The following is a 19741-nucleotide window of genomic DNA, read 5'->3' on the forward strand; positions in this document are numbered from 1 at the left end:
CGGGGGTCAACACCCCCGAAACCCTCATGGTGGATCATGGCCTGACCAACCAGGCTGCTACTGTTGGCCGCACTCAACCCGACGTACGAACCACAGTCCGGCTGGTCAGGTACTGACTTTAAGTGGCTGTCCAGTGCCTGCTTGAAGACAGCCAGGGGTCTATTGTTAATCCACCTTATGTATGCTGGGAGACAGTTGAACAGTCCAGGGCCCCTGACACTTATTGTGTTGTCCCTTAACGTGCTAGTGGCACCCCTGCTTTTCATGTATATCTCCCGCCTGCGTTGCAGGGCTTTCTTTGTATCAATCAAATTATGAAATGTAGTATATATATATATATATATATATATATATATATATATATATATATATATATATATATATATATATATATATATATATATGCAGGACAAGCCACGGGGGTTGGAAATCTTTGGCTCAAGTACTTTCACACCTCTCAGTGCGTCATCAGGAGCTGTGCAATGTTGCAAGGGAGCAACCAAAACAGGGAGAGAGGTGTCAGAGTAACGTAGGTGTCACTGGTCACGGTTAACGTTAGACTCTAAGGGTAACCGTGGCAAAGTTTCCGTGGTGATGATAAACAGTTGTTACACAAGTTTCTCATTTGTCAACTTGTCGCTTTCGTAAACCATTTTTTGACAGGTGTTCATGTTCTAGAATCTAGGTTTTAGTGTGTACTGGAAGTCATCTTATCTAGTGGTGACCGGTGGCTTACATTCTAGACAGGTGCCACCTGATAAGCTAGACTAAGATCTGCCTTTATCACACACCTCCTCCTCCTTCTCTTCCTCCTCCTCCTCCTCTTCCTCCTCCTCCTCCTCCTTCTCTTCCTCCTCCTCCTCTTCCTCCTCCTCCTCCTCCTCCTCCTCCTCCTGGGCTTGCTATCTTGGAAGTTATTTCTCTACATTTGAATCGTTTGTTATCACTGACATCAACAGTTTTTTATCGGTAGCAACTCCGTTTGCACATCACCACCACCAACACTACCCTCTACCACCATCACCACCACCACCACTACCCTCTACCACCATCACCACCACCACCACTACCCTCTCCATTACCACCACTACCCTCTCCATCACCACCACCACCACCACTACCCTCTCCATCACCACCACCACCACTACCCTCTCCTTCACCACAACCACCACTACCCACTCCACCATCACCACCACCAACACTACCCTCTACCACCACCACCACCACCAACACTACCCTCTACCACCATCACCACCACCACCACTACCCTCTCCTTCACCACCACCACCACTAGCCTCTCCATCACCACCACCACCACTAGCCTCTCCATCACCACCACCACCACGACCCTCTACCACCATCACCACCACCACCACTACCCTCTACCACCATCACCACCACCACCACTACCCTCTACCACCATCACCACCACCACCACTACCCTCTACCACCATCACCACCACCAACACTACCCTCTACCACCACCACCACCACCAACACTACCCTCTACCACCATCACCACCACCACCACTACCCTCTACCACCATCACCACCACCAACACTACCCTCTACCACCATCACCACCACCAACACTACCCTCTACCACCATCACCACCACCAACACTACCCTCTACCACCATCACCACCACCAACACTACCCTCTACCACCATCACCACCACCAACACTACCCTCTACCACCATCACCACCACCAACACTACCCTCTACCACCATCACCAACACCAACACTACCCTCTACCACCAACACTACCCTCTACCACCATCACCACCACCAACACTACCCTCTACCACCACCACCACCACCAACACTACCCTCTACCACCATCACCACCACCAACACTACCCTCTACCACCATCACCACCACCAACACTACCCTCTACCACCATCACCACCACCAACACTACCCTCTACCACCATCACCACCACCAACACTACCCTCTACCACCATCACCACCACCAACACTACCCTCTACCACCACCACCACCAACACTACCCTCTACCACCATCACCACCACCAACACTACCCTCTACCACCATCACCACCACCAACACTACCCTCTACCACCATCACCACCACCAACACTACCCTCTACCACCATCACCACCACCAACACTACCCTCTACCACCATCACCACCACCAACACTACCCTCTACCACCATCACCACCACCAACACTACCCTCTACCACCATCACCACCACCAACACTACCTTCTACCACCATCACCACCACCAACACTACCCTCTACCACCATCACCACCACCAACACTACCCTCTACCACCATCACCACCACCAACACTACCCTCTACCACCATCACCACCACCAACACTACCCTCTACCACCATCACCACCACCACCACTACCCTCTACCACCATCACCACTACCCTCTACCACCATCACCACTACCCTCTACCACCATCACCACTACCCTCTACCACCATCACCACTACCCTCTGCTACCACAATCATCCACTACCACCACCTACAAAATAACCCACCCCACACTACTGGACTGCAGAAGCAGCCATCAAAGACCCCAAAGGAAATAGGTCACTTTGACTCTTTTTGGGTTATCCTGATGGGTAATTAACACTACGTATAATAACTGTACTTATGTGTACCTGTGCCTAAATAAACTTATCCCTCCCCACCACCACCACATAAAGGAAAATCTGGTGACTTACCATCCAGATCAATTTCCAGGAAGTCTGGCTTGCTAGGCGGAGCTGTGGGTCCAGCGCGAGCCACCTCAGTGCTCATGGTACCCTGGAGAGCACTGCTGAAGAGGTCACAGTGTAAGGATGGCTATCACCTGGATACCTAGGTTAGGCAGTCAGGGTCACCTCGCCAAGATTGCACCAATGATCAATAGAATTATTTTTTTTCCCTGAGCAACTTTCAAGGTTCGCCTCCAGGTATAAGGTCCGACACTTTGTCCACGAAAGATAAAATTCTCGGAGGCGCCTCCCAGGGAAACCTTCAGTGAGAGAATTTCTTTCAAAAACATATAAACACTGACAAGTGCTTCCTTCAGTTATTTCCACTCACCTTCCTTCTCTCTGTAGTTTAACATTACCACAAATATATGTTAATATCTCACATTTTAACAATGAAAGTTACAATACTGTGTCTGGTACAATTCACATCTAACACACAAATCCCAGTGCTGCCACTAGAACAATTCACAACAACATAAAAAGTCATAATAATGTGACTGGAACAATCCACAACAACACACAAAGTCAAAGTACTGTGACTGGAACAATCCACAACAACACACAAAGTCAAAGTACTGTGACTGGAACAATCCACAACAACACACAAAGTCAAAGTACTGTGACTGGAACACTCCACATCTAAGACACAATCATGCTGACGTTTTGAACCAATCCTGGACGAAAATCAAAATTATCATCACCATTATCATTATCCTTAAACACTACTAAACCAGCAGAAGGTCACACATCACCTAGGTAATGGGAGATAATCAGCTTTGATCCGAGGAAGGAAAGAGTTACTACAAGTCCTGGAGATGTTCACATTATCCACTCCTCTAAACTGTTTACTCAGCATTTGTTCCATCAATTGTTTATCATAGTTTACCTGCGACTTTGCAGTGATTATCCACTTACTGAGGAAGAGAGAGAGAGAGAGAGAGAGAGAGAGAGAGAGAGAGACAGAGACAGAGAGAGAGTACAGTAACTTATGGGATGTATCAAGGAATCTTATAAATAAAAATTTGATGGAAAATAATTGGAGGAGGTATCGTCAATTTGCTGGTAATTAGAGGACGAATTTGGGAGGACAAACAAAAGAAGGAAGCTAAAAATAAACACAGGAAAGAACAAGGTGATGAGAGTAACGAAAAAAATCTAGGCAATGGATGACTGGATATCATGTTGGAGAGACGGAACAATGGAGAAGTGGACGACAGACCTGAGATGAGGTGAACCATAATAATAAATCTTTATTTCTCCAAGTACAAGGTATACTTGCCTAGTTGTCATCAGGAGGAGAAAAAGGTAAGTGGTGCGTTAAGACATCTGTGGAGACAACAAATTTTATTCACAGAGTCACAAAAGGGTCAATACCAGAGTATAGCAGTATCATCACTTATGTATGGGTGTGAGGTATGTGTTTTAAATGTTGCAGCGAGGGTGGAGGCGGTGGGGATGTGTTTGAGGGTGATGTGTGGCGTGAATATTCTGCAGAGAATTCAGAGCACAGTGTGGAGCTGCCAGGGCTATAATTCAGAGGACTGAAGAGAAGCTGCTGCAATGGTTTTGACAATTAGTGAGGATGAAGTGAAAGAGGACGGCCAGAAGTATACCTGGGGTGTGCATAAATTGGGTACAGAAGGCAGGAGTGGGAGGGAAAGGGTAAAGAAAGCTTTAATTGCTAGGGGGCTTGAACATCCAGCAGTTTTGTGTGAGCACGCTAGATACAAGTGGAGACAAGTGGTTTCTGTGGCTTGACGTGCTGTTGGAGTGTGAGCATGGTAAAATCTGTAAAGAGATTCGGGTAAACCCGTTTGGCAGACTTGAGTCCTGGAGGTGGGAAGCAGAGTGCCTGCACTCTAGGGAAGGTGAGGGGATGGCACACGTCGGACGGCCATTGAAACTCTCATGTCTGCACACTTCTGGCAAAGATAAGATTTCGTTCGGATTTTTAACCCCGAAAGGTTAGCCACCCAGGATAACCCAAGAAAGTCAGTGCTTCATCGAGGACTGTCTAACTTATTTCCATTCCATTGTGGTCCTCAATCTTGTCCCCCAGGATGCCACCCACACCAATCGACTAACACCCAGGTACCTACTTGCTGCTAAGTGAACAGGTCAATAGGTGTAAGGAAACGCGTCGAAATTTTTCTACCCCGCCGGGAATCGAACCCGGGCCCTCCGTATGTGAAGCGAGAGCTTTACCAGCCAGGCCACGGGGCCACCTAGCCAGGCCACGGGGTCAAAACAGCTACTGAATGAATAATGGTGAATGTGTTTCCTTATTTCTGAGTCATCCTACCTCGGTGGAAGACGACCAGCGTGTTAAACAACGTCAGTAAATAACCAGATGTACTCTTGTTACCCATCTTCTGTCCAGGCTAGTTCCTAGTTCCACATGATAGTTATGAGATACATAATTAACTAGCCACTACCGTTAATTATGGATACAGTGCAGCAACATTTCCGTCGAGGTAATCCATAACAAAAACCTTACATCTGCCAGAGGACACTTTAGTGAATGATACAGTTCAATACACGTATCTTAACAGGTCCATCGTGACCCATTTGCAGCTGGTGTAATACATGCTCACAGCTGTGTAAGCTGGTAACAAGCTGCCTCACCAGCTTAACAACATACAGTGTGGCACAACTAGGTCAGTTTCCCCTGCTCCTTCATCCTCCTTGTCTACACTTCACAGATTATCACGAATTATCCTCATTTTTCTACCCTAGTTTTTTTCTTATATGCTTCCTTACGTGACTTTCTTTACTTGGTTTTTATTTAGGCTCGTCATCACTTGCTTTATTTAAGGTCGCAGTAAAGTTGGTTACGGTTTTTTTAATGAGTTTTTTTTTAATAACGTTAAGTTAATTATGAGATGAACTGTTGGAATAACGCAGGAGTATATACATTGAGAGGTGTATATCTTTCAGTGTATATACACTGAGAGTTGTATATCTCTTAGTATATATACACTGGAAGTTTATTTTAATCTGTGTTTTAAATATTTAAAGTAATCTTGACTGGTGGTGATATGTAATCGTGATGACTCTCGTGTAGTAGATTTAAATCCAATTTAACAAAAAAATACAACGTGGCATTCAATAAAAGTATCACTGGTGATACTCATGGTGTTCGTGGCACTGTACGTGGCAGGACTGGCACTACTCTCAAGCCTTGATCCAGGGCTCATGTTCCAACGACTGTTTCACACACACACACACACACACATACACACACAGTTAAGAGGCGGGGCCAGGAGCTGAGTATCGACCCCTGCAACCACAATTAGTTGAGTACACACATGGGGGTCTCGAGATATGGAGAGCCAAGATGATGGATGTGGTACTGGGAAACATCATGCATCAACATGTTAGGGACACTACCAGAGAGAGAGGTGAGGATGAACCAGCAAGACTGGACCTCGTATTCACCCTGAGTAGCTCAGACATTGAGGACATCACATATGAAAGGCCCCTCGAGCTAGAGATCACGCGGTTCTGAGCTTTGAATATATAGTAGAGTTACAACTGGACCGCGGGTTCAAATCCTGCCCGTGGTATGGTTTGGAGAGGGTAACAAGAGTAGGATGGGAGAAGATAAAACTACAAAAGGGGGACTACATAGGCATGAGGAACTTCCTGCAGGAGGTTCAGTGGCAAAGAGAATTGGTAGGAAAATCAGTAAACCAAATGGACTATGTAACAACAAAATGCAAGGAGGCAGAGGAGAGGTTTGTTCCCAAGGGCAACAGAAATAATGGGAAGACCAAAACGAGCCCTTGGTTTACCCGAAGGTGTAGGGAGGCAAAAACTAAGTACACTTGAGAATGGAAAAAGTACAGAAGACAAATGATCCAGGAAAATAAAGAGATTAGTCGAAGAGCCAGAAATGAGTTTGCACAGGTAAGGAGGGAGGCCCAGCAACAGTACGGAAAAGACATACCATCGAAAGTCAAGTCTTACCCGAAGCTGTTGTATAACCACATCAGAAAGAAGACAACAGTCAAGGACCAGGTAATCAGGCTGAGGAAGGAAGGTGAGGAGCTCACATGAAACACCCAAGAAGTATGTGAGGAGCTCAACATGAGATTTAAGGAAGTATTTGCAGTGGAGACAGAAAAGACTCCGGGAAGTCAGAATAGGGATATACACCAACAAGGGATTTACCAACAAGTGCTGGATGAAATACACACAACTGAGGAGGAGGTAAAGAAGCTGCTAAATGAACTTGATACCTCAAAGGCGGTGAGACCGGACATCTCTCCGTGAGTCTTTAGGGAGGGAGCAGAGAAGCTGTGTATGCCGCTAACAACAATTTTCAACACATCCATTGAAACTGGGCAAATAGCTGGGGTATGAACCACGGCAAATTTAGTCCATATTTTTAAGAAAGGAGACAGACACGAGGCACTAAACTACACACCAATGTCACTGACACGTATAACATGCAAAGTGATGGAGAAGATTATCAGGAGAAGAGTGCAGGAGCACCTAGAACGGAACAAGCTTATAAGCGACAACCAGCACGGATTCAGGGAAGGAAAATCCTGTGTCACAAACCTACTGGAGATTTATGACAAGGTAACGAAAGTAAGACACGAGAGAAAGGGGTGGATAGATTGCCTTTTCTTAGCCTGCGAGAAGGCAGTTCCTCACAAGAGGTTGGTGCAAAAGCTAGAAGATCAGGCACGCATAACAGGAAGGGCACTGCAATGGATCAGAGAATACCTGACAGGGAGGCCACAACGAGTCATGGTAAGTGAGAAGGTGTCAGAGTTGGCGCCTGTGACGAGAGGGGTTCCACAGGGGTTAGTCCTAGGACCAATTTTATTTCTGGTATATGTGAATGACATGACGGAAGGGATAGATGCAGAAGTGTGTCTGTTTGCAGATGATATGAAGTTATGAGAAGAATTAAATCGGATGAGGATCAGGCAGGATTACAAAGAAACCTGGACAGGCCACAAGCCTGGTCCAGCAACTGGCTCCTCGAATTTAACCCTGCCAAATGCAAAGTCATGAAAATCGTGGAAAGGCAAAGAAGACAGCAGACAAAGTATAGGCTAGGTGGCCAAAGACTGCAAACCTCAATCAAGGAAAAAGATCCTGGAGTAAGTATAATACCGAGCACATGTACGGGGGCGGACATCAACCATATAACTGCTGCAGCATATGGGCGCCTGGCAAACCTGAGAATAGCGTTCCGATACCTCAGTAAGAAATCGTTCAAGACACTGTGCACCGTGTACGTCAGGCCTATACTGGAGTATGCAGCACCAATTTGGAACCCACACCTGGTTAAGCACGTCAAGAAATTAGAGAAAGTGCAAAGGTTTGCAACAGGACTAGTTCCAGGGCTAAGGGGTTTTTGGAGACATGATAACGACATACAAAATACTGCCAGGAATTGAGAAGGTGGACAGGGACAGGATATTCCAGAGATGGGACGCAGAAAGAAGGGGTCACAGTTGGAAGTTGAAGACTCAGATGAGTGAAAGGGATGTTAGGAAGAATTTATTTAGTCATAAAGTTGTAAGGAAGTGGAATAGTCTGGCAAGTTACGTAATAGAGGCAGGTACCATACATATTTAAAGACGAGGTTTGATAAAGCTCATGGAGCGATCAGTGAAGAGGGGGGGCCAGGAGCTATGAATCGACCCCTGCAGTCACAAATAGGTGAGTACACACACACATAACCCCATACATACATACCCCTGCCCCATACACACATACCCCTCCCCCTATACACCCCCATATACATCCTCTCGTTTCTCCTCCAGTGCCTTGAAAGGATCAACTTCCTGGTAGCCGAAGCATGTTCTAGGCATATTCCCCTAAGAAAGAAGAAGAGCAGGAGCAAACTGGAGAGAAAAAGACGCTCCCTCTACAGAAGACGATGAAGAGTCACTGAGCTCCTCAGGAGTGCTAGAACATCTGATACACGAAAGGAGGCGCTGACCAGGGAAGTGGAAACTATCGAACTTTAGCTAAATGACTCTTACAGGAACCAGGAGAGGCAGGAGGAGCTTAAAGCTATTAGTGAAATTGAAAGAAATTCAAAATATTTCTTTTCATATGCCAAAAACAAGGCAAATACCACATCTAGTATCGGGCCCTTACTCAGACAGGATGGGACTTACACAGATGACAACAAGGAAATGAGTGAAATATTGAAATCCCAGTACGACTCCGTGTTTAGTGAACCACTAATCGGTCTGAGGATCGACGGCCCAAATGATTTCTTCATGAATGAGCCTCAAAACTCCATAAATGTATGCCAGATTTCCGACATTACCCTAACTCCGATAGATTTCGAAAAAGCCATTGACAACATGCCTATGCACTCAGCCCCGGGCCCAGACTCGTGGAACTCTGTTTTCATTAAGAACTGCAAGAAACCCCTCTCGCGTGCCCTAAGTACACTATGGAGGAGGAGCTTGGACATGGGTGAAATTCCACAGTCACTTAAAACAACGGATATAGCCCCACTCCATAAAGGTGGCAGCAAAGCATTAGCTAAGAACTATAGACCAATAGCTCTGACGTCCCACATCATAAAAATCTTTGAAAGAGTGCTAAGAAGCAGGATTGCAAATCACCTGGATTCCCAAAATCTGCGCAATCCAGGGCAACATGGGTTCAGGGCAGGTCGCTCCTGCCTCTCACAACTACTGGATCACTATGACATGGCCTTGGATGCACTGGAAGAAAATCAGAATGCAGATGTAATATACACAGACTTTGCAAAAGCATTTGACAAATGCGATCATGGCGTAATAGCCCATAAAATACGTGCTAAAGGAATAACTGGGAAAGTGGGGAGATGGATCTTCAACTTCCTAACAAATCGAACACATAGAGTAGTGGTCAACAGAGTTAAATCGGAGGCTGCCATAGTGAAGAGCTCTGTTCCACAAGGCACAGTACTCGCCCCCATCTTATTCCTTATCCTCATATCAGACATAAACAGAGATATACACCACAGCACCGTATCATCCTTTGCGGATGATACTAGGATCTGCATGAGGCTGTCATCTGCTGAGGACGCGGTTAACCTCCAAGAAGATATAAACAAAGTTTTCCAGTGGGCAACGGTAAACAATATGATATTCAATGAGGACAAATTCCAACTACTCCGTTATGGAAAACTGGAGGAGATAATAACTAGAACAGAGTATACTACTGACTCCGGCCATACAATAGAGCGGAAAAATAATGTAAGGGACCTGGGAGTAGTAATGTCTGAGGATCTCACTTTCAAGGATCACAACAGTGCCACGATCGCACGTGCAAAGAAAATGATAGGATGGATAATGAGAACTTTCAAAACGAGAGATGCCAAGCCCATGATGATCCTTTTCAAATCACTTGTTCTCTCTAGGCTGGAATACTGCTGTACATTAACATCTCCATTCAAAGCAGGTGAAATCGCAGATCTAGAGAGTGTACAGAGATCCTTTACTGCACGTATAAGTTCTGTCAAGCACCTTAACTACTGGGAACGCTTGGAAGCACTTGACTTGTACTCGTTGGAACGCAGGAGGGAGAGATATATCATAATCTACACTTGGAAAATCTTGGAAGGAATGGTCCCAAATCTGCACACAGAAATCACTCCCTACGAAAGTAAAAGACTGGGCAGGCGATGCAAAATGCCCCCAATAAAAAGTAGGGGCGCCATTGGTACACTAAGGGAAAACACCATAAGTGTCCGGGGCCCAAAACTGTTCAACAGCCTCCCATCAAGCATTAGGGGAATTACCAATAAGCCCCTGGCTGCCTTCAAGAGAGAGCTGGACAGATACCTAAAGTCAGTGCCGGATCAGCCGGGCTGTGGCTCGTACGTTGGACTGCATGCGGCCAGCAGTAACAGCCTAGTTGATCAGGCCCTGATCCATCGGGAGGCCTGGTCATGGACCGGGCCGCGGGGGCGTTGATCCCCGGAATAACCTCCAGGTAACCTCCTCTTTCCTCCACTTCCCCCCTCCTCAACCCCTTAACCCCTCCCTCACGAGCACAGAGAGGAGGGGAGGTTACGTAACCTTGTTATGCGAACATATTCCCCCTCCCCTCTCTCCTTACCCCTCCCCCTCCCCCTACCCCTCCCCCTCCCCCACTCTCGTGGTGTGTCGCAAGAGTAAGCAAATGTTATTCCGCTGTCTCCACCCACCAACAGTGTTCTAGTTCTGTGTCCCTACACCACTAGAGCTGTAGCTGTGTCCCTACACCACTAGAGCTGTAGCTGTGTCCCTACACCACTAGAGCTGTAGCTGTGTCCCTACACCACTAGAGCTGTAGCTGTGTCCCTACACCACTAGAGCTGTAGCTGTGTCCCTACACCACTAGAGCTGTAGCTGTGTCCCTACACCACTAGAGCTGTAGCTGTGTCCCTACACCACTAGAGCTGTAGCTGTGTCCCTACACCACTAGAGCTGTAGCTGTGTCCCTACACCACTAGAGCTGTAGCTGTGTCCCTACACCACTAGAGCTGTAGCTGTGTCCCTACACCACTAGAGCTGTAGCTGTGTCCCTACACCACTAGAGCTGTAGCTGTGTCCCTACACCACTAGAGCTGTAGCTGTGTCCCTACACCACTAGAGCTGTAGCTGTGTCCCTACACCACTAGAGCTGTAGCTGTGTCCCTACACCACTAGAGCTGTAGCTGTGTCCCTACACCACTAGAGCTGTAGCTGTGTCCCTACACCACTAGAGCTGTAGCTGTGTCCCTACACCACTAGAGCTGTAGCTGTGTCCCTACACCACTAGAGCTGTAGCTGTGTCCCTACACCACTAGAGCTGTAGCTGTGTCCCTACACCACTAGAGCTGTAGCTGTGTCCCTACACCACTAGAGCTGTAGCTGTGTCCCTACACCACTAGAGCTGTAGCTGTGTCCCTACACCACTAGAGCTGTAGCTGTGTCCCTACACCACTAGAGCTGTAGCTGTGTCCCTACACCACTAGAGCTGTAGCTGTGTCCCTACACCACTAGAGCTGTAGCTGTGTCCCTACACCACTAGAGCTGTAGCTGTGTCCCTACACCACTAGAGCTGTAGCTGTGTCCCTACACCACTAGAGCTGTAGCTGTGTCCCTACACCACTAGAGCTGTAGCTGTGTCCCTACACCACCAGAGCTGTAGCTGTGTCCCTACACCACTAGAGCTGTAGCTGTGTCTCTACACCACTAGAGCTGTAGCTGTGTCCCTACACCACTAGAGCTGTAGCTGTGTCCCTACACCACTAGAGCTGTAGCTGTGTCCCTACACCACTAGAGCTGTAGCTGTGTCCCTACACCACTAGAGCTGTAGCTGTGTCCCTACACCACTAGAGCTGTAGCTGTGTCCCTACACCACTAGAGCTGTAGCTGTGTCCCTACACCACTAGAGCTGTAGCAGTGTCCCTACAACACTCCTGGGTCACTGTACTGTCACCAAACCCAAAACTCAAAATTATAGAACTTTGTGCTTATAAAAAAATAGAGCAGACAACTTGAATAAGCTCCTGAAATACTGTGTGGAACTTGTGTTGTTAGAGGTGTCAACCCACATGGTGTAAGAGGCAGGAGGTGGGCCTTCTTGGTGATGGCAGCATTGACACTGGTGAAGGGTTCTTGATGCAACGTACTGGAGTTTCCCATCATTGCATCAATCTGCCACTCTGTTATCTTACCCTCCTTCCTCCCGTGTTATGTCTGTCTCCTAGTGGTCACTAGCACTGAGACGTCTCTTTTGTATTCAACCTCCCCGATGTCAGAATAGCTAAGGGTGAATACAAGGTCCAGCCTTGCTGGTTCATCTCCTTATTTCTCTCTCTCTGGTTTCATACCTATGTTCCAGGGAGTACAGTTTAAAGGACTGACGTCCTTCCTATTAATTTACATGCTTTCTGAATTTATACAGACAAGAGAAGTTCTCTTTGCAGTCTCCAAATGAGAGATTTCACCTGACTTGTTATAAGAGGCTGTTAATATTCAGCGATGTTCCAGTCTAGAGAGAGAACATGTGACTTAATGCTATTATTAACACTGGTCTGGCATTTCTCGTTCTGAAGGATCTAGTAATCTACTTATCCTTGACCATAAGATTTTCTCCCATTATGACTCACTAATCCTCTAGTTTATGAGTCGTTAGTTTCTCTTATATTCTCCTCCAGTTCTTAGTTCTGATTCTTCATTTTTTTCCATAGTGAAGTAACTGAAATTTGTCCTCTTTGAAGATCACATTGTTTTCTGTGGCCCACTGGAAGGCTTGGTTTATATCAGTTTGAAGGTTTGTTTTGTGCTCACTAGATGTCACTCGCGTACAAATTCCAGCATGATATGCAGTGGATAATAGTGTTGTAAGATATATTGATGTCGGATACGAGGAGGAGGAGGAACTATATATGGGCAAGTAGTGTGTCTTGAGGAACACAGTTTTTCACAGTGGTAGTCACTGTTTATATTTTGTTGATTATTGTTCTTTGCGTCCGATTTATCAGAAAATTTAATCCCTCGTCGCTCACTTCTCCAGTTATTCATTTTGCATGCTAGTTATGTTGTATTGCGCTATGATCACACTTGTCCAAGGCTTTTGCAAAGTGACTGTACACCACATCTGCATTCTATTTTGTTTTCTAATGCATCCAAGAGTATGTGGTAATGACCCAGCAGATGTGAGAGGCAGGAGTGACTTTTTGAAAACCCAAGTTGGCCTGAGTAGAGCAACTCTTCTCATTACGTGTGTTCACCAGTCTCACCTCGAAAAATTATTTCATATATTTTGATAACTGGGGGACGTTAGTGTTATCGGAGTATTTTTTTTTCTTTTTTTTTCACGGTTGCTTTGCTGCCATCTTTGTGGTGTGTGACGAGGCTCGTCTGGTTAGACTCCATCTGCATACAGTACTTAAGACATTCGGAAGATTATTTTTCTTATACTATTGATAAATACGGAGTTTCTGGAGCCTGGATCTGGGGTGACAACATGGCTGCACTATCAGTGGTGAAGATCTCAATATTTTGTCTCCAGTTCGTGAGGAAATCATTGGAATTGTTAATCTTTAGTCTGATTTATGACTAACTGAACACTGACTCAAGCTGTGAGATCAGTATTTAGCTTGTTATCATCGGTGTAAAGCTTTGATAAAGCTCTACACAGAGTGAAACGTTGTCCCAATTAAAGCTTGTTCAGGAGCTTGTGTCTATTGTTCATTAATATCGCCAGGACTCTGTTTAGAGTTATGTCCGTCCAGGAGACTAAACACCCGAGTCAAGGCGACTCAAATCTTCCCGTGACTCACACGAAACAATGTCATGGCCAACAAAGAACAGTTGTTTTACTTAATTCAATTACGGAAAAAAAACGAAACAGAATACGAGGCTCAATATTTCGCCGGAGATTATTGTAAACCTCATATCCATTGGTAGCACAAAGTTATATTTAATCAACTAGTTAACTATCAGTTTTTAAAGGGGTGGAGGGGTTAGCTAGTGGAAGACCTCGGTCAGATGACCAAAAGCTCCAGTGGTGGGTCATCATACGACTAAGACCCGCGTTAGGGTCTTAGTCGTATTTGTCCTATTTCCTGGCAAATCTTACCCGACCTAACAACAAACCATACCACGGGCGGGGTTAGAACCCCCGATCAGAGAGTCATAAAACTCCAAACCGACGCGTTAGCCACTGGACCAGTGGCTACTACAACATCACACTGTCAGAAGTACTTGTAACCAAGCCTAATTCTAGCTACTGCAGCATCAGTCAGTCTGTTCACTTTGCAAATTGCTCCATAAACTTGTTTATCTGCGTTCATGTTATCATAGTGAGCTATGGACTATGAGCCTTCTAACTATATTCCTATAACATTTAGATTAATTATTTACCTCTCTACTAATGCTAGACACAAGTTGGGTAATTTCTTTGTCTAATTTATCAGTTTTATAACAGTGTTATTGAATGTGTGATGAAATCAATAAGAATTGTATAATAATTTATTTTCACTGTTTTTTTTTGAGACTATATCTGGCTTATGCAATGAGCATATTGTTAGAATCATTACGTAAGTCAAGAACCTTCAGTGATGACATAATAATGACAGAGTCAAGCTCAGTGTCATAAGTTAACTTTAGCGCCATTAGGATGGTAAACAATTCAGTTTGCAGTGTAGATACCCAGTTGTTAATTCTTATACCTAACTCAGCAAAGTTGCTATCCTTCTTAACTAGAAAGGTGGCAACAAGAGCAGATGTAACACTGTTAGCAGACTCCTGCTGGAGGTAACAACAATAGCAGGTATAGTACTGCTAGCAGACTCCTGCTGCAGGTGACAACAATAGCAGGTGTACTACTGCTAGCAGACTCCTGCTGGAGGTAACAACAATAGCAGGTGTAGTACTGCTAGCAGACTCCTGCTGGAGGTAACAACAATAGCAGGTGTAGTACTGCTAGCAGACTCCTGCTGGAGGTAACAACGAGAGCAGGTGTAGTACTGCTAGCAGACTCCTGCTGGAGGTAACAACGATAGCAGGTGTAGTACTGCTAGCAGACTCCTGCTGGAGGTAACAACAATAGCAGGTGTAATACTGCTAGCAGACTCCTGCTGGAGGTAACAACAATAGCAGGTGTACTACTGCTAGCAGACTCCTGCTGGAGGTAACAACAATAGCAGGTGTAGTACTGCTAGCAGACTCCTGCTGGAGGTAACAACAATAGCAGGTGTAGTACTGCTAGCAGACTCCTGCTGGAGGTAACAACAATAGCAGATGTAGTACTGCTAGCAGACTCCTGCTGGAGGTAACAACAATAGCAGATGTAATACTGCTAGCAGACTCCTGCTGGAGGTAACAACAATAGCAGGTGTAGTACTGCTAGCAGACTCCTGCTGGAGGTAACAACAATAGCAGGTGTAGTACTGCTAGCACCCCTGCTGGAGGTAACAACAATAGCAGATGTAGCACTGCTAGCAGACTCCTGCTGGAGGTAACAACAATAGCAGGTGTAGTACTGCTAGCAGACTCCTGCTGTAGGTAACAACAATAGCAGGTGTAGTACTGCTAGCAGACTCCTGCTGGAGGTAACAACAACAGCAGATGTAGGACTGCTAGCAGACTCCTGCTGGAGGTAACAACAACAGCAGATGTAGTACTGCTAGCAGACTCCTGCTGGAGGTAACAACAACAGCAGATGTAGTACTGCTAGCAGACTCCTGCTGGAGGTAACAACAATAGCAGATGTAGTACTGCTAGCAGACTCCTGCTGGAGGTAACAACAACAGCAGATGTAGTACTGCTAGCAGACTCCTGCTGGAGGTAACAACAATAGCAGGTGTAGTACTGCTAGCAGACTCCTGCTGGAGGTAACAACAATAGCAGGTGTAGTACTGCTAGCAGACTCCTGCTGGAGGTAACAACAATAGCAGATGTAGTACTGCTAGCAGACTCCTGCTGGAGGTAACAACAATAGCAGATGTAGTACTGCTAGCAGACTCCTGCTGGAGGTAACAACAATAGCAGGTGTAGTACTGCTAGCAGACTCCTGCTGGAGGTAACAACAATAGCAGGTGTAGTACTGCTAGCAGACTCCTGCTGGAGGTAACAACAATAGCAGATGTAGCACTGCTAGCAGACTCCTGCTGGAGGTAACAACAATAGCAGGTGTAGTACTGCTAGCAGACCCCTGCTGGAGGTAACAACAATAGCAGATGTAGCACTGCTAGCAGACTCCTGCTGGAGGTAACAACAATAGCAGGTGTAGTACTGCTAGCAGACTCCTGCTGGAGGTAACAACAATAGCAGGTGTAGTACTGCTAGCAGACTCCTGCTGGAGGTAACAACGATAGCAGGTGTAGTACTGCTAGCAGACTCCTGCTGGAGGTAACAACAATAGCAGGTGTAGTACTGCTAGCAGACTCCTGCTGGAGGTAACAACGATAGCAGGTGTAGTACTGCTAGCAGACTCCTGCTGGAGGTAACAACAATAGCAGATGTAGCACTGCTAGCAGACTCCTGCTGGAGGTAACAACAATAGCAGATGTAGCACTGCTAGCAGACTCCTGCTGGAGGTAACAACGATAGCAGATGTAGCACTGCTAGCAGACTCCTGCTGGAGGTAACAACAATAGCAGATGTAGCACTGCTAGCAGACTCCTGCTGGAGGTAACAACAATAGCAGATGTAGCACTGCTAGCAGACTCCTGCTGGAGGTAACAACAATAGCAGATGTAGCACTGCTAGCAGACTCCTGCTGGAGGTAACAACAATAGCAGGTGTAGTACTGCTAGCAGACTCCTGCTGGAGGTAACAACGATAGCAGGTGTAGTACTGCTAGCAGACTCCTGCTGGAGGTAACAACGATAGCAGGTGTAGTACTGCTAGCAGACTCCTGCTGGAGGTAACAACAACAGCAGATGTAGTACTGCTAGCAGACTCCTGCTGGAGGTAACAACAATAGCAGATGTAGCACTGCTAGCAGACTCCTGCTGGAGGTAACAACAGTAGCAGATGTAGCACTGCTAGCAGACTCCTGCTGGAGGTAACAACAATAGCAGATGTAGCACTGCTAGCAGACTCCTGCTGGAGGTAACAACAATAGCAGATGTAGCACTGCTAGCAGACTCCTGCTGGAGGTAACAACAATAGCAGGTGTACTACTGCTAGCAGACTCCTGCTGGAGGTAACAACAATAGCAGGTGTAGTACTGCTAGCAGACTCCTGCTGGAGGTAACAACGAGAGCAGGTGTAGTACTGCTAGCAGACTCCTGCTGGCGGTAACAACGATAGCAGGTGTAGTACTGCTAGCAGACTCCTGCTGGAGGTAACAACAACAGCAGATGCAGTCCTACCAAGAGATACAATCAAACCAAAAGACCGGAAAATAACAGTTTGACCGCTATAACAGGATCCTTCGAAGTAAGAGATGCCAGACCAGTGAGGATAACTCCTGAAGTCGCTTCTCTCTCTCTCTCTCTCTCTCTCTCTCTCTCTCTCTCTCTCTCTCTCTCTCTCTCCATTGTAAAATATGGCCGTACAGTGACAGTCACTTTCTAAGACAGTGAACTTTCTTTGCCTTCCTCTGTAAGTATTACAGTAACACTATTAGTAACATCTAGTGTCCTGAGCTGTCTTGAACTGTCACAAGTAACAATGTTACCAAACACATTACAATGTTACCAGACACACTGCAATATTACCAGACACATTACAATGTTACCAGACACATTACAATGTTACCAGACAGGTTACCATGTTACCAGACAAATTACAGTGTCACTATACATGTTATAATGTCATTATACATGTTACAATGTCACTAGAGGTCACGATACATGTCACTTTACATGTTACAATGCTACCAGACCACTAAGACAGGAGGGAAGGCCCACCTTGCATATAAACCAAGTGGGAATCATTATACAGTGGGTATTTCATCATATACCATCGTTTTTCATTGTATTTCATTACAGAGTCACTTGAGAAAGAGACGAACATCCCGGATGTAAGAATGCTCTGTGATCTTCCTCCCTACCCTCTCTCCCTTCTCCCTCACCCTCCTCTCCCTTACTTCTCTCCCTTACTTCTCTCCCTCACCTGGATCATCAGTCACCCACTCATATATGAACCACTGTAGCTCGTCTGTTTCTCGGTCTCAGATGAAGCACTGTGTGTGTGTGTGTGTGTGTGTGTGTGTGTGTGTGTGTGTGTGTGTGTGTGTGTGTGTGTGTGTGTGTGTGTGTTGCCAGCCTCCACACATCCTTGGGATCAATCTGTAGACAGTCCAGGGAACTATCTTACTGTTAGTTCAACTAACAGCCCTGGTAACTTGGTAACCAGGTACTTGGTTGTGTTCGTGGGGGTCGGGTCTCAGCTCCTGGTCCCACGTCTGACGTGTGAAGAAGAAAATACCTTTCAGCTGAGAGATACTAACAACACAGGCTAATGTTGACAGTATACTGACAACACATACCAGGTCTGTGTGCTCGTGCTGACAGCACAGACCAGGTCTGTGTGCTCGTGCTAACAGCACAGACCAGGTCTGTGTGCTCGTGCTGAGAGAACAGACCAAGTTCGTGGAGTATACTGATATAACACATTATGGCTGGGGGGTATACTATCATAGCAGACCTTGGATAACTCAAACAATACAGGGAGAATATGAAAGAGATGTAGGTGAGAATACACGAAATGCCACCTAGTTGTAGTACAGTGCATGACAACAGGACACACAGAGTGGAGGAATTGTGAGGTAATGGAGGTAATTGTTGATATCATGAGCCTTGAGGAGGGTGAAGACACCGGGTGAACGCACTGTGTGAGCCACCACCACAGAAGATACATTCCCTACATGGTGTGAAGCGTGAATAATAGCAGGAGAGGAGCGGACAGAGAGTCATCACCGTCAGATGATGGATACTGGTGATGGATGCTGCAGACACGGGCCCAGGAACTGCAGCTCAACACACACACACACACACACACACACACACCTGACGATACTGGAGGACAGGAGGGATAGGGAAGACATGATAACGACATACAAAATACTTAAGATGTTCCAGAGAGGGGACACAGAAACAAGGGGTCACTCTTGGAAGCTGAAGACTCAGATGAGCCACAGGGATGTTAGGAAGCATTTCTTCAGTCATATAGTGGTCAGGAAGTGGAACAGTCTGGCAAGCGATGTAGTGGAGGCAGGAACCATACATAGCTTTAAGACGAGGTATGATAGAGCTCATGGAGCAGCGAAGAGAGAGAGGACCTAGTAGCGTTCGGTGAAGAGGCGAGGCTAGGAGCTGAGTATCGACCCCTGCAACTACAATTAGGTGATTACACACACACACACACACACACACACACACACACACACACACACACACACACACACATACACTAAATTAATATGTAAACAAAAAAACGAGAGTCATAATGAGATTCCAAGAGTCAAATAAACTAATGTTAGCAGCAAAGTTGTAGAAGACCATCTTGAGAGTACTCAACGAGTAAACATCCAGGAGGCGTTA

The 19741-nt window shown here is 46.1% G+C and overlaps 1 protein-coding gene across 4 annotated transcripts in view; it reads right to left on the reverse strand.

Annotated features, from left to right (window-relative positions):
* Window positions 1-19741, reverse strand: part of Pka-R2 (cAMP-dependent protein kinase type II regulatory subunit) — a 182824-nt gene that overhangs the window by 63763 nt on the left and 99320 nt on the right. The window contains exon 2 of one of the 4 annotated variants that reach the window (XM_053793550.2): window positions 2710-3002. The exons of 2 other annotated variants lie outside the window; for them this stretch is intronic. In XM_053793550.2, coding sequence (XP_053649525.1) covers window positions 2710-2785 — 76 coding nt within the window. In that variant the 5' untranslated portion in view covers window positions 2786-3002. Of the gene's footprint in view, window positions 1-2709; window positions 3085-19741 lie in introns of all 4 variants that reach the window. One more of the 4 variants, XM_053793549.2, reaches the window with a different exon arrangement.

The sequence above is a fragment of the Cherax quadricarinatus genome, chromosome 71, assembly GCF_038502225.1.
Source record: "Cherax quadricarinatus isolate ZL_2023a chromosome 71, ASM3850222v1, whole genome shotgun sequence".
NCBI lineage: Eukaryota > Metazoa > Arthropoda > Malacostraca > Decapoda > Parastacidae > Cherax > Cherax quadricarinatus.